The sequence below is a fragment of the Lontra canadensis genome, unplaced genomic scaffold (genome assembly GCF_010015895.1).
Source record: "Lontra canadensis isolate GAN:19392208 unplaced genomic scaffold, GSC_riverotter_1.0 scaffold3, whole genome shotgun sequence".
NCBI classification, from domain to species: domain Eukaryota; kingdom Metazoa; phylum Chordata; class Mammalia; order Carnivora; family Mustelidae; genus Lontra; species Lontra canadensis.
The window spans coordinates 45,687,248-45,702,693 of record NW_022630997.1 but is presented as its reverse complement, the minus strand read 5'-3'; the positions used below and the strand labels follow the sequence as shown (position 1 = coordinate 45,702,693).

The 15,446-nt window shown below is 49.0% G+C and overlaps 1 protein-coding gene across 1 annotated transcript in view; it reads left to right on the top strand.

Annotated features, from left to right (window-relative positions):
- Positions 1-15,446, top strand: part of TSPAN15 (tetraspanin 15) — a 47,890-nt gene that overhangs the window by 20,729 nt on the left and 11,715 nt on the right. Inside the window, exons 2-3 of the mRNA XM_032841450.1 lie at positions 6,594-6,779; positions 8,003-8,077. Coding sequence (XP_032697341.1) covers positions 6,594-6,779; positions 8,003-8,077 — 261 coding nt within the window. The remainder of the gene's footprint in view (positions 1-6,593; positions 6,780-8,002; positions 8,078-15,446) is intronic.

The following is a 15,446-nucleotide window of genomic DNA, read 5'->3' as shown; positions in this document are numbered from 1 at the left end:
GGGCTGCTGAACCTCCCAGCTCAGCTCTTGCATAGCGTGGAAAGTGCTGTGTGCGTTTAGGAGTCTTTGAAATCAAGCTTCTCTAACTGTTAGCAACAGAAGGGGAAGCAAAACAGACTGGTGTACCCACCTTGTTTCCTAGAGGTTTGTTTTCCAAAGGCCACATTTGCCACCCCTGGACCTAGCTGGGAGGCCCTTCGGCCTTCCTGAGGCCTTTCCCAATTTCTACCCAAAAAGCTTGAAGGGGACGGAGAGCACCGTTCATAGAGAAGTCATAATAAAGAAGACGCAAAGAAGGAATAAGGCTTGCTCACAGGCAGGAAGCCCTGATAGGGATGCCGGTCCTCCCCAAAGGGAGCCACAGATTCAGTGTGACCCAGTCGAACTCAGCAGTTTTTTTCTTGGAATTTGATTAGGTGACTCTAAAATGTATCCGCGAGACTCAAGGTCCAAGGATATGTAGCCACTTCAAAAGAAGACAGGAAGGGACGTGGCCTTCAGATGCCCAGACATGTTTTGAAGCTGTACTTCAGGGTGGGGAGGTTTGTTTGGGGATTGCCAGACTGATCGAGGGAGGCGTAAGGAGCCACAAACAGACCTAAGCATATGTGGGACCTTAGCGTGTGACAGTGGGGTCACGCCAGATCAGCGGGGACAGAACTGGGTAGTCAACGGTGCTTATGACATTATAAGCGAAAGCGGGCTGTGTCACAGAGCATCATGGACCAAGGACTGCAATTAACCAGGTTCTTTGCACCTGATGTCCATATTTTGTTAAAAGAAGGAAGTCCTGTCCAGGGTCAGGGCAGAGTTGACAGCAAATTACCGGTGACAAAGGCCAGAGACTGGCTCCTTTGCTGGCAGCAGGTGACAGCAGCTGCTGCTTTCCCAAGGGGCTGGCTTTGACTTGGAGTTGGGAGGAGCCCATTCTGCAGGCATGGGCTGCCCGTGGCAGTGGCTGGGGCCAGGGCGAGGGTGCTGGATTCCAGGACCAGAGAGCTTGGAACTGCTCTGTGGCCCTGGAGGTGGGTCTGGAGGAGACAGAGCAGACCCTCTATCAGTCTGGGTTGAGGGCACTGCCGGGGCCTTCTGCATCAGGCCGGACCTGTTTTCCTTGAGCACAAGAGGAATGGGACAACATGAAATGAGCTTTCTTGGGCCAACTGGGAGAAGAGACTCTTTTCTGCCAAATGAGGTCAGTGAAGATGAATTGAACCCTCTCCAGCTAGTGACCGGATGATTAGGGGCCATGGTTTCTAAATAAGGGTGGTCACTGTGACTTCAGAAAGGAGCATTGTGGAAAGTGGTGAGGGACAGCATCCAATGGGGGACATCTCGCACTGTGCTGTCCCACACAGTGGCCCACTAGCTACCTGTGGCCATGTTTAAATTAATCACAGTGAAATGAAATTAAAAATGTCATTCTTGGGGTGCCTGGGTGGCTCAGTCATCAAGTGTCCACCTTGGGCTCAGATCACGATCCCAGGGCCCTGGGTTCCAGCCCTGCATTGGGCTCCCTGCTCAGCGGGAAGCCTGCTTCTCCCTCTCCCACTCCCCCTGCTTGTGTGCCCTCTCTTGCTGTGTCTCTCTCTGTCAAATAAATAAACAAAAAACCTTTTTAAAAACGTAGCTCCTTGGGCACACAAGTCACATTTCAAGAGCTGGCTTGCTGCACGTGGCAGGTGGCTGCAGACGGGAGTCAGCGTCATCGCAGCACCTGCCCGGGCAGCACTGCTCTGCTCGTGATTACTTTGTATTTTGCCAGGACATTTTGGACCCCTTCTCTCCAGGTCTTCTCAAAAGCCCTGTCTGGAGGCCTTAGCGGCGGGTCAGGCAGACAGGCTTTTGGTGGGGAATCCTGACTCTGCCTCTCCTACACTCTGGGTCCCTTGGTTTAGATGAGCGCCTGGCCTGGAACATGAGACCAGTCCTTTCTTGGGTGTGGGAGGGGTGCGAAAGTTAAGGGGGGTGATGCGGGTCTAGCATTCACCGGCTCCTGTGCGACATCATCACTCGGTAAATGGCAGCGGGCTTTATTATTTCACAGGTGACAAACGAGCCCCAAAGGGGACATGGCCAGGAGCATTGAGGTGATAATGGAGGCCCAGAATGCCAGCTCCCATCTCTTGTCTCATCTCTGCTTCTCCTTCTGTGCAGGAGACAAACTGGTATGGGCATGCCAAGGAGGGGGTGGCCGTCTGCCCAGGACAGGCAGAATGGATCTGGGGCAGAAGGGCTGATGGATATGAGGTCCAGATGTAGGAGCCCTGCCAACCCCATCTGATTTAGAGTCTCTCTGGGGCCCTGGAGTTTAGCGAGTTCCTACATTCTTCAAAAGCTAGAAACTCAGGAAGATGTTTTGTTGGGGCCTGACAGAGAACTCTGGAGCCTCAAGTGCCTCATGAACTCGTTCCAGAATGAAGCAGTTCCTGGGACCTTCCAGGAAACACTGACTCCTCCAGGAAGCTCACCCTGATTTCCTTCTATTCCCTGTCTCCCCCTCACCTTTCTTTGAATCCCCAGCTCCCTCTGCCCCTCTCTGTGGTAGGAAGCAGCTTGCTTCCCCACACAGACTAGGGAATCTTCACATTTTTGGTGTCAGAAACATTTCAGCTGGAGGCTAGCAAAAGTAAAGATACGACTTTTTTTCTCCATCCCCAGTTCAGAGACCTGCTGAATTCCATCCATTGGACTGTAGAGGTCATTTCCAGCCTCTCTGACCCCTATCTTATGCCAGTCTTACCCCTATCTAGTCTTGTGACTCCTGTGATCTCCAGGCCTGGAACATAATCGGTGACTAGTGTGTGCCTTTAGGGTGAAAATGTTGTGAGATTTCACCCCAGCTGGGGATGAGCCAGTGGACCGGTGGCCAGATGCTTCCAGGAGGAGGAGACACAGGTGCTGGAATGCCTCCCAGGGCCTCCTGCTTCCAGCATCCCTATGAAGCTGGGCCTTTCCCTGTAGGGGAGGAAAGGCTGCTTCCTAGCTGGAGGGCTCCACGGGATCCTTCAGGCTGGTTTATGCTGGGCCACAGGGCTCCTGAGCAGCTTGTTGAAGATGCCACAGAGTTTGCAAACCCTGGAGCTTTGGGCCTGGGCTGGGGGCTGCCAGGGGCATCCCCTGCTTGGCCCCAGTTGGGCATGGCCATGTGCCCTCCCATCCCTCCCTCCCAGCCCTGTCTAGCTGAAGTTGCAAGACAAATGGGCCATTTGCTATTGGCTGGGGCTGGAGTGGTCTCCCGCAGCCTTGGGGAAAGGCTATAATTAGCAGAGAGTTCTGGATGGGATTGCATGCTCACCCTGACAGTTAATTTTATACTCAAATACAAACATAAACTGAGGTCATCGGAGATGTAAATATCATTGGAAATGTTGAAGTTCCTGGGAGGGGTACAGCTGCCTCTCCCCATGCCCATGGCCCCCTGAGCTCTTGAGGGAGGAGCCCAGAGCAGTGTGTGCTGTGTCCCTCGGGGCTTGTCGGGCTGGACCAGGAGAAACACGTGTGTGATGGTTCAGTTTTCACAGTGTGGGGGGAGTCGGGATGCTTTTGCCACAGGAGTATTTCCTATGGCTTTAGTGGTCTGGGAATGTTGCAAGGCTGACGAGCAAGGAAAATGCAATGCTTTGCACCAGGAAGGAGAGCACACCAAAGGAAGTATTGTTTCCTGTGGGCAAGGCCATCCTGGAGTGGGTCCCGGGGCTCTAGGGAGCTTGTAAAAATAGAAGAAGCCACTTTATGCCTTTATGGAGAGGGCTGGGGTCAATTCTGCTCTGGTGTTTTGGAGGTGGTTTCCAAAGCAGGCTACCTTAGCCCAGAAGCATAGCCTTAGGCAGGCATGAACAAGGGACATAGGCCAAACGCTCTCCTGCCCAGAAGACTTTTTTTTTTTTTCTTTAAAACGGGAAACACAAAATTCTCAGAAGTATATGGAATCAGTTTTGAAAACTTATGATGTAATCTCGTTGGGTTAGCGACAGTGTAAGAATGACACTTCACCCAGAGGATCAACCCCTCCTCTGTCGCCCGCATGTACGCTGTGTCCTTGCATATTTAATTCAGTCCCTGCCTGCGCTCTCAAGACTTCCATCTGTCCGTCTGTCCGTCTGTGTGGGGTCCTTTTTAACCATGATCTTCAGCTTTGGGGTGGAGTGATTCTGGGCTCCGTGTCTGGTTCAGGGTTAGGGTTGAGTGAGCGATTCCTTAGAAGTCCGGTAATTCAGAAAGGCCAGAAGGGACTGTTTTTCAGCTGCTTAGTCTTGTTCTAGGGCACGCACAGGGCTTAGGCTGGCCTTGAACAATGATCTCACCTTGTTCTGGGTTTTGGAGCGTGAACTGACCAGATAGCCTCTGATTAATCTAGCTCAGTCAAAGGTAGACTTTACTTTCTGGGGTCACCATTTTCCTGTAGAAAGTTTCATGTGAGAGAGTGAGTGTGTGTGTGTGTGTGTGTGTGTGTGTTCTGGCTTATAAATTTAAACATTCACCTAAGTGGGTACTTTTTTTTTTTTTTTTCAAGTGGGTACTTTCGATGACATCATTTCTTGCATGGTTTTCCTGATATAGTCAACTTGTCCCCGGGGGGACAGCTTCCTGGCCATCCTGTTACCGGTGTTTCTAAGTAAGCTCATTCTGTTTGACTTTTGGCATCCTGGCCACTTGTCAAAGCTTCGGAAAAAGCAGGCACTTCCCTTTCCCCAGGATGGTCTTAGTGCTCTTCAGAAGGAAGTCAAGGGCATCTGTTTGGAGAGCACATTAGAACAATTTAAGGCCATTAAGGAACTGGAGAGGCAGCCTCCTTGGTGTTCTGGCTGTTGACTCTAGTATATCTCACCAACATCCTGTCGGTATTACCCCTCACTTCCTTTGCTCGGACCTTAGCTGGCTCTGGTTATTGTCCCACATCACCATCTCCTGGTGGGGAAGCCCAGCGTATCTAGTGATGTGTCCTTGACCTCAGAAAGTGTGGCAGGGAAACTCAGAATCCTTGGACAGGCAGGAGAAGGGGTACACAGCGTCAGGCTCAAACCCAAGGGGCTTAACTGGGAAGTCTGGCTCACATCCACTCAGTACACATGGATTGTAAGTCCTGACTATTCTTCCTAAATGTCAAGACTGTCCTAATGCTGGAGATACCCCAAACAGTTGGAAAATCCCTCCTGACATGGAGCTTAGAGTCTGTTGGGGAAAGACAAAAAATTACAAAGCAGAAGAAAAAAGCTGCCTGTTAAATACTGGTCAGGGCAGAAGAGAAAAATAAGGTGGGGAATGGGATCAGCAGTTTCAGGGGGAAGGATTTTCTACTTTTAAATAAGATGGCCCCAGGGAAAGCCTCACAAAGCCGCTGACAACTGAGCAAAGACAAGAGGGAGCTGAGGGAGTGAACCCTGTGGATGTCAGGAAGAAGAGCAGTCTAGGCAGTGGGAGAAGCCTGTGCAAAGGCCCTGGGGTGGTGCCTTTAGTGTGTTCCACCAGCAGTAAGGAGCCCAGTGCTGCAAAAGCTGAGTGAGGGAGGGAAGGCAGGGAGAGGTGAGCTCAGATAGGTCCTGTGGGACTGTTGTCTGTGCTTAGGGTTGTGGCTTTCATTCTTAGCACACAGAGAACCAGCCTGCTCTGTAAGGGTTTGCCTGGTCCCTCTGTGTGGAGAATGGGCAAAGGGGCCAGTCGGGACACTACAGTGGGATCCCAGGGCGGCAGTGTAGCCCCAGACTCATCTCAGGCTCAGGAGTGGTGTCAGCTGATAAAATTCCCTGAAAATTTAGTACAAGACTTTTAGGCTGAGAGACAAGAGGGACCCTCCAAAGAGCGTTGTGACCTGGTTTTTCCTGACACAGTGCAACTCGGTCATCTTTCCACTGTTGGGAAAGTTGATCGACAAGGAATTAGACTTCAAAATCCCCTCAAAATTCCTCCCTCGCCAGCCCTCTGCCTTCCTGAGGGTCCTCGTGTAAATACATTCCACATTTAGGGGGGTGCATGCTGCAGCTCTGAAATGTCCCCGGGGTGGGGCGTGGGGAGGAACCTGCCTGTGTCACAGGCATCCCAGGAGCCCCAAGCTCCTGGGTACTTTCCTCTGAAGAGGGCCTGTGCCAGTTTGCTCGGGCTGCCTGTGTGCTTCAACCACAGAAATTCATTTCCTCACGGCTCTGGAGGCTAGAAGGCCAAGTTCAAGGTCTGACAGGGTCTTTTTCTCCTGAGGCCTCTCTCTTCGGTGTGCAAATGGCCTCCTTCTCCCCGGGTCCTCATATGCTTACCCCTCCGTGTGTGTCTGTGGCCTGATCTCTTCTTCTTATAAGGACACCAGTCCTACGGGATTAAGGCCCACCCATATGAGCTCATTTTAACTTAATTACCGCTTTAAAGGCTCTATCTCCAAATATAGTCACATTCTGAGGTACTTGGGTTCGGGGTGAGGTGAGGAGTGCAGCCTCTGAACTTTGTGGGGGGCACAGTTCAGACCATAGCAGGTTCCCTCGTGTATGGTCATCTGGGGTGAGCCCCCATGGTGGGCACCAGAGCCCCCCACGAACTCTTTGTAGGATAATCAAGTGACTGCCAGTCCCTCTTCTCTCTCACTCCCCGCTTTCTTGCTGCAGCTGATCGGCGCCCTGGTCCTGTCGGTGGGCATCTATGCGGAGGTGGAGAGGCAGAAATATAAAACCCTTGAAAGTGCCTTTCTGGCTCCAGCCATCATCCTCATCCTCCTGGGGGTCATCATGTTCATCGTCTCCTTCATTGGCGTGCTGGCTTCCCTCCGTGACAACCTGTGCCTTCTCCAAGCGGTGAGTGGGCCCCGGGTGCCCCTCAGCTGGTGGGCGGCGGGGTTAGGGGGGAGTGTCCTTGGAGTTCCCTGGAGAGCTGGCGAGACTGCCTCCGGGCCCCTGGGCAGCCCGTTTTTTCCAGTCCTTGCCTTAAACCAGACTTTCTAGAGGGTTTTCTGGATCAGCCTACCTGTTCACGTTGGCCCAAGAGAGACCAGCCACTTTGGCAGGTCAAGGCTGGTCTGGATACTCTTGTCCTATTTAAACTGTGTTGCTCCCGCCTCTCCGGTGGAAGTAGGAGAAACCACACTGGAATGGGAGCCAGCAAACCCCAAAAACATTGGTGGTGAGTCAGTCACTGGCTCACATAATCAGCAAACCCATGCTGGCGCCATGGCTTAGACCTTGGGCTCTCTCTCTCTTGCCGCCTCCCCGTCCTCAGGCTGTCTTTGCAAGGGTCACCCGCAGCCTCAGACCCATCCGCTCTGGATTGAGGGGATCTTTCCTGGTAACCCTGGGATGGGGTTACCCCTGCTTGGGCCAAGTCCTTGCCCTGGGGTCAGCCCCACCGAGCTGCCTTTCTCTGAAGTGAGGAATGGCTCCCCAAAGCTGGGGGGACTGGGTTGGCAGATCTGTTCATTCTGCACCCACATGTGTGTTTGACCTCAGTGTCGCCCCTCACGTGGGAAGCTGCTCAGAGCCCGAACAAGCAGGCTACTGGGGCTGCCTGAGGCCGGAAGTTGCTGACATCAGTTTGGACAATGGCTGCCCTGTGATAAGGGGCCGGGGGCGGGGGTATGTGTCCCTCAAGCCTCAGACATCGCATCATCCACTCTGAGGGGGTCTGGGAAGTGGCTTCTGAGGGGCTCTGCAGGCAGAGCTGGAGATGCTGCCCCTGCCTTCCCGTTGGGCCAGGCCTGCATCTGGGGCAGCTGCAGTGAGGACCCACTGTCCTCACGGTGGTGCTGGTGATGGCAAAAGGGTGTTTTTCCACCCAGAGTCTGCTGAGGACGCCTGAGACAACCCTCCACAGCCATCTGGCCCAGACAGCTGAGTCACCCTTCCTGACTGCGGACTGGCTCTAGAGATGGGTTTTCCCGGGGAATATCTGTCCACATCCTGTGTCTTCACAGGAAGAAGGAGCAAAAGGCCCAGGAGCCAGTTAGAGTTCCTGTGGACTTGACCTTAGAGCAAATGGCCCTTTGCTTGCCCCTCTCAGTGAATCTCTGAATTTTGTTTTTCAGTTCATGTACATCCTTGGGATTTGCCTCATAATTGAGCTCATCGGTGGCGTGGTAGCCTTGATCTTCCGGAACCAGGTGGGTCTCTGATGCGGGTGTCAGCCACGTGTGTATGCTGGGCACCCACGTGCGTGTCCTGGGCTATAAACTGGGGTGTGCGGAGAACAGGGCAGATAATTCCTTGTGGAATGTCCATTCCACTGGGGAGATGGGCACTGAACGAGTAAACCAGAGAACAGGAACACAGAAAAGGTGACAGGTACGTGCCTGGGGCAGATGAGGGAATGAGGTGAGGCACCGGGGTAACGGAGGTCCAGGCAGGGGGAACCACCGAGACGGAAAGGAGCTTGGCAGATCTGTGGACCAGCGCGCAGGCTGCTGGGCTGAAGCAGGTGAGTGACAGGAAGGGACAGAAGGCAGAGTCGGAAAGGGTCACCAGGGCAGATCTTGTAGGTCCTCATAGGTCATGGTTTTGGGGGCTCAGAGTTCTTTCTAAAGGTAGTAGGAAGGCTTTGGAGAGTTTTGCCGGAGAGTGGTGTGATCTGCTTTACAGTTTACTCGCTACTGAGTTGAGAAGGGACAGTAGGGAGGCAGCGGGGCTGTGGGGGGACCAGCTGGAGGCTGTGGCTGTCATCCAGGGAGGGGATGATGGCTTGGTCCTGGAAGAGTTGGCAGAACCAGGGACCCTTCGAGGTGAGGTTCTTGGGGCTTCTGGTCTCCAACTCCTTCTGTTGCTGGCTGTGTGTGCCTCGTACTGGCTGTAGCCTGGGCAAGTCATTTAGCCCCTCAGATCCTCAGGTTCCCAGGGGATTATGATTCCTCCCTCACAGCGCTTTGGGTGAGGATTTGAGGAGAGAATGCTTGTGAAGGACCCAGTGTGGTTATGGCCCTTGGTGGATCCTTGTTACATAACAAATCCTCTGTCCCGGAGCCTGGAGAGAGAAGAAACTTGCCCAAGGTCCCGCAAGAACCTAGTGGCTGTGTGGGGTTGACTTCCAACCCAAGGTTCTGTCATTTCTCTCATAATCTCATTCCTTTGCCTCCATCCTGGCTTTGGTGTTGGAGGTGGGACGTGGGGAGCATGATGAGTTTGCGTAAGTTCTGTTCCATCTGTCCGCTCCCCTGCCTCCAGCTCGCCCCATCCAGACAGCTTGGTTCCTGGCACCCTTGGGCATTCTGCTGAGCAGGTGCTGGAGTGCTGTGGCCGCGTTGTCTCTCTTGTTGGAGGCTGAGCCCAGGGTAGCCATCGCTATCCTAGACACAGGGGCGTACAGAGACCTCCAATGACCTGGTCTTTGACTCTTGCCAAACTCCCCGTGGGCGCAGCTGCATCCCGGCCCAGGGGCGGAGAGCAGGGGAGCACCTAAAACACAGGCCTGTCTACACCCCTGGAGTCCAGCGGTCTTTTTCCCATTTTATGAACTGCAGGAGATAGGTAGGGAGAGTCCCATCATATCAATAGAGTCAGTGAGGCACAGAGTGGTTAGGAAGCCCTCCCCAGGGCACACAGCAAGACAGAGGCAGCTCAGTCTTTGGTTTCAGTTTTTTCCTTCCCGCCAGCTTTATTGAGGTGTAATTGACAAGTAAACTTGCAGCATGTTTAAACTGTGCAAGCTGATGATTCAGCTTACTTTTACATTGTGAAATGATCTCCACAACGAAGTTAAATAACAAGTCCATCACCTCATGTGGGAACTTTCCTTTTAGTGAGAATGTTCCAGGTCTATCCTCAGCAAATTTCAAGTGTACTATACAGTATTCGCTAGAGTCAGTCTGTGTACAACAGAACTTATTCACTGTATAACTGCGAGTTTTGTACCCTTGGCCAACATCTCCCTATTTCCCACCCCTACCTCCTGCTAGTCACCACTCTACTCTCTGGCTTTATGGGTTTGACTCCCCGCCCCCACCTTTTTTTCTTTTTTTAAGATTCCGCATTACAGTGTTACCCTGCGGTATTTGTCTTTTCTGTCTGGCTTATTTCACTCAGCGTAATGGCCTTACGGTTGATCGATGTTGTCACAAATGGCAGGATTTCCTTCCCTTTTTATGCCTAAATATTCCAGCATGTGTGTATGCAATGGACAGATATACAATACAGTATAAAAATAAAAATAGATAAATATGTTAAACGAGTACTTACATATACATTTTTTCATTTCTTTATCCATTCATCTGTCAATAGACACTCAAGTTGTTTCCATTCCTTGGCTATGGTGAGTAATGCTGCATCATACCATGTGGATATATTCCCACAAGTGGGATTGCTGGGTCATATGGTATAGTTCCATTTTGAAATTTTGGAGGAAACTTCATAGTGTTTTCCATAATGGTTGTACCAATTTATAGCCCCACCAACAGTGTACAAAGCTTTCTTTTTCTCCCCTCTAATATTTGTTATCTCTTGTCTTTTTGGTAATAGCCATTCAAATTGGCGTTAGGTGAGATCTCATTGTGGTTTGATTGGCATTTCCCTGATGATGAATGATATTGAGCATCTTTTCATATACCTGTTGGCCATCTCTGCCTCATCGGGAAAAATATCTATTTAGTTCCTCACCCTATTTTTAATGAGATTATTTGTTTTTGTCATTGTCTTTTGACATTCAGTTGTAAGGTTTCCTTATACATTTTTTTTGCTTATACATTTTGGATATTCTTAAAAGATACATGGTTTACAAATATTTTCTCTCATTCTGTAGGTTGCCTTTTCATTTTTTTGTTTCTTTCCTTTGCTGTGCAGAAACTTTTTAGTTTAATATAGTCCCACTTGTTTATTTTTGCCTTTGTGGCCTGTGCTTTTGGTGTCAGATCCAAGAAATCATTGCCATGACCAATGTCTGGGATTTTTTTCCCCATGCTTTCTTGGAAGAGTTTTATAGTTCCAGGTCTTGTCTTTAAGTCTTTTATCCATTTTGAGTTTATTTTTTTGTATGATGTAAGATAACGGTCCACTTTATTCTAATGCATGTCAATATCCAGTTTCCCTAGCACCGTTTAAGAGACTATCCTTTTCCTTGTGTATTCTTGGCATTTTTGTAGAAAATTAGTGGGTATGACTGGGTTTATTTCTAGGCTCTCTGTCCTGTTCTATTGATCTCTATGTCTATATATTCTATTGATCTATATGTTTTGGGTCAATACCATATGCTATTGATAACTATAGCTTTATTATATAGTTGAAATCAGAAAGTATGATGCCTCCAGCTTGGTTTTTGTGCTCAAGATTGCTTTAGCTTTGGGGGTCTATTGTGGTTCCATACAAATTTTCAGATTTTTTTCTATGTCTGTGAAAAAAATGCTATTGGAATTTTGATAGGTATTGCATTAAATCTGTAGATCATTGTGGGTAGTATGAATAGTTCAGTAATATTAATTCTTCTAATCCATAAACAATGGATAACTTTCCATTTATTTGTGTTGTCTTCAACTTCTTTCATCAGTGTTTTATGATTTTCAGCATATAGATCTTTCACTTCTTTGATTAAATTTATCCCTAAATAATTTATTCTTTCTGATGCTATTGTCAATGGGTTTGTTAATTTATTTTTTGGATAGTTCATTGTTAGTGTTTAGAAATGCAACTGATTTTTGTATGGTGATTTTTGTATTCTGCAACTTTACAGAATTTGTTTATTGGTTTTAATAGATTTTTGCTGAATCTTCAAGATTTCTTCTTCTTCTCCTTTTTTTTTTTTTTTTTAAGTACTGTCCATACTCAGCACAGTACCCAACATGGGGCTTGAATTAACAACCCTGAGATCGAGACCTGAGCTGAGATCAAGAATTGGACGCTCAGCAGACTGAACCAGCCAGGCGCCCCTGTGGTCTTTAAGATTTCTCTATATAAGATCCTGTCACATGCAAATAGAAAATTTTACTTCCTTTCTGATTTGGATGACTTTTATTTCTTTTTCTTGCCTAAGTTCCTTGCTCTGGCTTAGGACTTCCAGGACTATGTTGAATAGAAGTAGTGAGAGTGGACACTTGTCTCTTCCTGATCTTAAAGGAAAAGCTTTCACTTCTTCACTGCTGGGTATGTCAGCTGCAGATTTATGAATGGCCTGTTATGTTGAGGTACATTCTTTCTATACGTCATTTGCTGAGCATTTTTGTCAGAAAAGGATATCAAATTTTGTCAAACGCTTTTTCTGCATCTATTGAAATGATCGTATTTTTATCCTTCATTGTTATTGTGGTGTATCACATAGGCTGATTTGCCGCTGTTGAACCATCCTTGCATCCCAGGGATAAATCCCACTTGATCATGGCTATGATCCTTTTGATGAGCTGTTGAATTTGGTTTGCTAGTATTTTGCTGAGGATTTTCACAGCTATATTCATCAGAGATACTAGCCTATAATTTTCTTTCTTTCTATAGTGTCCTCACTTGGCTTTGGTATCAGAGGAATGCTGGCCTTATAATGACTTTGGAAGCGTTTCCTTCTCGTCAATATCTTGGAAGAATTTGGGAAAGATTAGTGTTAATTATTCCTTAAATGTTTGGTCGAAGTCACCAGTGAAGCCATCTGGCCCTAGAGTTTACTAGTTTACTGGTTCCTCACTTGTTATTGGTCTGTTCACATTTTCTATTTCTTCATGACTCAGCCTTGGTAGGCTGTGTGCTCTAGGAATTTATCCATTTCTTTTCGGTTACCCAGTTTTTCGGTGGGTAATTGTTCATTGTAGTCTCTTATGATTCTTTGTATTTCTGTGGTATCAGTTGTGACATCTCCTCTTTCATATCTGCTTTTATATTGGAATTGTCTCTTTTTTCCTAGTCTAGCTAAAGGTTGTCAATTTTATTTATCTTTTAAAAAATCATCCCTTAATTTTATAGATATTTTCTATTGTCTTTATAGTCTCTATTTCATTTATTTCTGCTCAGATCTTTGTTATTACCTTCCTTCTACTAACTTTGGGCTTCGTTCTTTCTTTTCTTCTGTTTTCTTCAGGTGTAAAGTGAGATTTTTCATTCAAAGTCTTTCTCTATTTTTTTCTCAAAGGTAGATCTTCACTGTTACACACTTCCTTCTGAGAACTAAGCTTTTTGCTTTTGCTTTTGCTGCATCCCCAAAGTGTGGTATGTTGTGTTTCCATTTTCGTTTGTCTCAAAACATTCTTTTACTTCCCTTTTTTCTTTGCCCCCTAGTTACCTTTCCAGTCTGGTGTCACTACCTGCTCCTCCCTTTTCCCCTTTCCCGCCTTTCGGACCATCCTCTCTGAGCTGGAAGATCGGGGTGTTGGTTCCTGTCTCTGCAGCCTGAGGGGAGAGAGGCGTTTATTCCATTTGTCCGTGGGGATGTGTTTCTGTGCAGTCACTGGGCTCCAGCACGGATCCAGAAGTTTTGGATCAGTGCTTTCCTAGCTGGAGCCCAGGTCCAAGTTGTGGTCAGCAGCATTGATTGTTTTCGTAAGCCATCCCCTAAATGAGCAGCCATTTTGGTTTCCAGCATGCTCTCCCAAACACAGGCTGATTTGTCATCTTCCAGTGCCCTGTAGGTCAGTAGGTGCCATGACACCACTCCTTCTTCCTGAGCTCTCTAGTCCTCATGGCTGAGGACTCCACGGACCGAGGTCAGCGCCGAGAGTTTCTCATTATCTCATTATCCCCAAAGCCTGAGGATTGGATGGCATGTCCCCTCATGGGGTCCTGTCAGGAGAGGATCTCTGTGTGCAGCCCAGGAAGGACCCCCACCATCACGGCTCTCAGATCTTCGGAGGCTCAGGGTGAGCCGTGTTCTCATCTGCTTATGATACATAATTCAAAATAACTGAAAAACTGAGATACAAAACTGCAAATGCAGTCAGATCTTTGCCATAAAAAAATAGGCCTAGAGGGGCACCTGGGTGGCTCAGTCAGTTAAGCCTCTGCCTTCAGCTCAGGTATGATCTCAGGGTCCTGGGATCGAGCCCCACATTGGGCTCTCTGCTCAGTGGGGAGCCTGCTTCTCCCTCTTGCTCTGCCTGCCTCTTTGCCTACTTGTGATCTCTGTCTGTCAAATAAATAAATAAAATCTTAAAAAAAAATAGGAGCAATCTGGAAGAAAATAGAATTATTTGCATATTAACTCTTATTTCCTTTGAGGGGTGGGGCTATGGTGATTTTTATTTTCTCTTTGACATTTTTTCCCATTTCTTCCCAAAAGAAGATTCCCAAATCCTCTTTTTCTTATAATCATTGGGGGAAATACCATATAAAGGAAAATAATGTCTCTTCCAACTGTAACATAAAACATGAGACTGGCCACTGCTAAGGGTGGGCTGTTGACAGCAGCAGGAAGGGGCTGTATGAGGTGGAGAGAGGAGATGGGGAGCAATGCAGGTCAGCTGCCAGGAGGAAGTGAGCCCCCAATTCCATTTTCTCCTGGCCAGGAGAAGAAACATTTCTCTGAGCCATACTCTGACAAGTCTGGCCACACAGGCTACCTATTAAATCCAAGAATCCACTCGTGGTGCCAGATGGAGGACAAAGTAGGCCAATGGCTTCACGCTTGGTTGTCAGGAAGGGAACAGGGCATGGCTGTCCTGGCAGCCGAACACCAACAGACACCTGGGTATAAAGACAGGACTCCATCCCTGACCTTGGGTGGGGTTTCCGCTGTCGGGCATGACCTGATGGTCAGACTCGAGTGGCTTCTCTGTTGTGCCCTGAGGAGCTGGACGTGGAACCCCAAGGGCCCGGGCATCAGCAGTGCCACACCCTGACCCCAACCAGTGCGAGGAGAATGTACGTGACCCCCATGACTGTCTGGGTCTCACCTTGACCTACCAGTACTCCAGCGTGTTCCAGGGGTGTTGGAGAGGGCAGCTGCTGCCCATGTGTCCCCAGTCAGGCAGAGCTGCGTGAGACACCCAGAGGGTGCTGGGTTGTGGCTGGTACATCTGTACCCCCAACCCAGACCTTCTGGACTCTACCTTCCCTCCACTGCCAAGGCAGGGGTGAGGAATGGCCGGCCTCTTTCCTGGCCTTGATCAGAGGGTGCTGGGGTCACAGCCAAGCCCGGGAACCCCCTTCACATTGTGAGAACTGGGCTGGTATTGGTGTCAGCGGGGACCTCTGTAGCCTTGGGTTTCAGGGTGAGAGCCGCGGAAGGTCCATCTTTGGAGGCCAGGAGGGAGGCTCCCAGGGCCCTCCTTCCACTCCTCCCTCCTCCCCCTGCTCCTCAGCCTGGGGAGGGGGGTCTGCATGCCCCAACCCCTTGATTCCTCATTCATCTAAAAACACTAAGCACCTCTCCTGGAAGCTATGCCCAGAGGCTTTGGAGAGCTTTAGAATTAGATTTAGAAGAAAGAACTAGAAAGGACAGTTCTTTGCAGCTTGCCTCCAGTGGTTTAAACAGTGTACTCTGAAAATCCTGTGGCCTTTAATGTTTGCTTACCCTTTGCTGAGTTTAGTTTTAGCCCAGGCCATGTGGACCCTGAAGCTATGCCAGCCTTGGAGGAG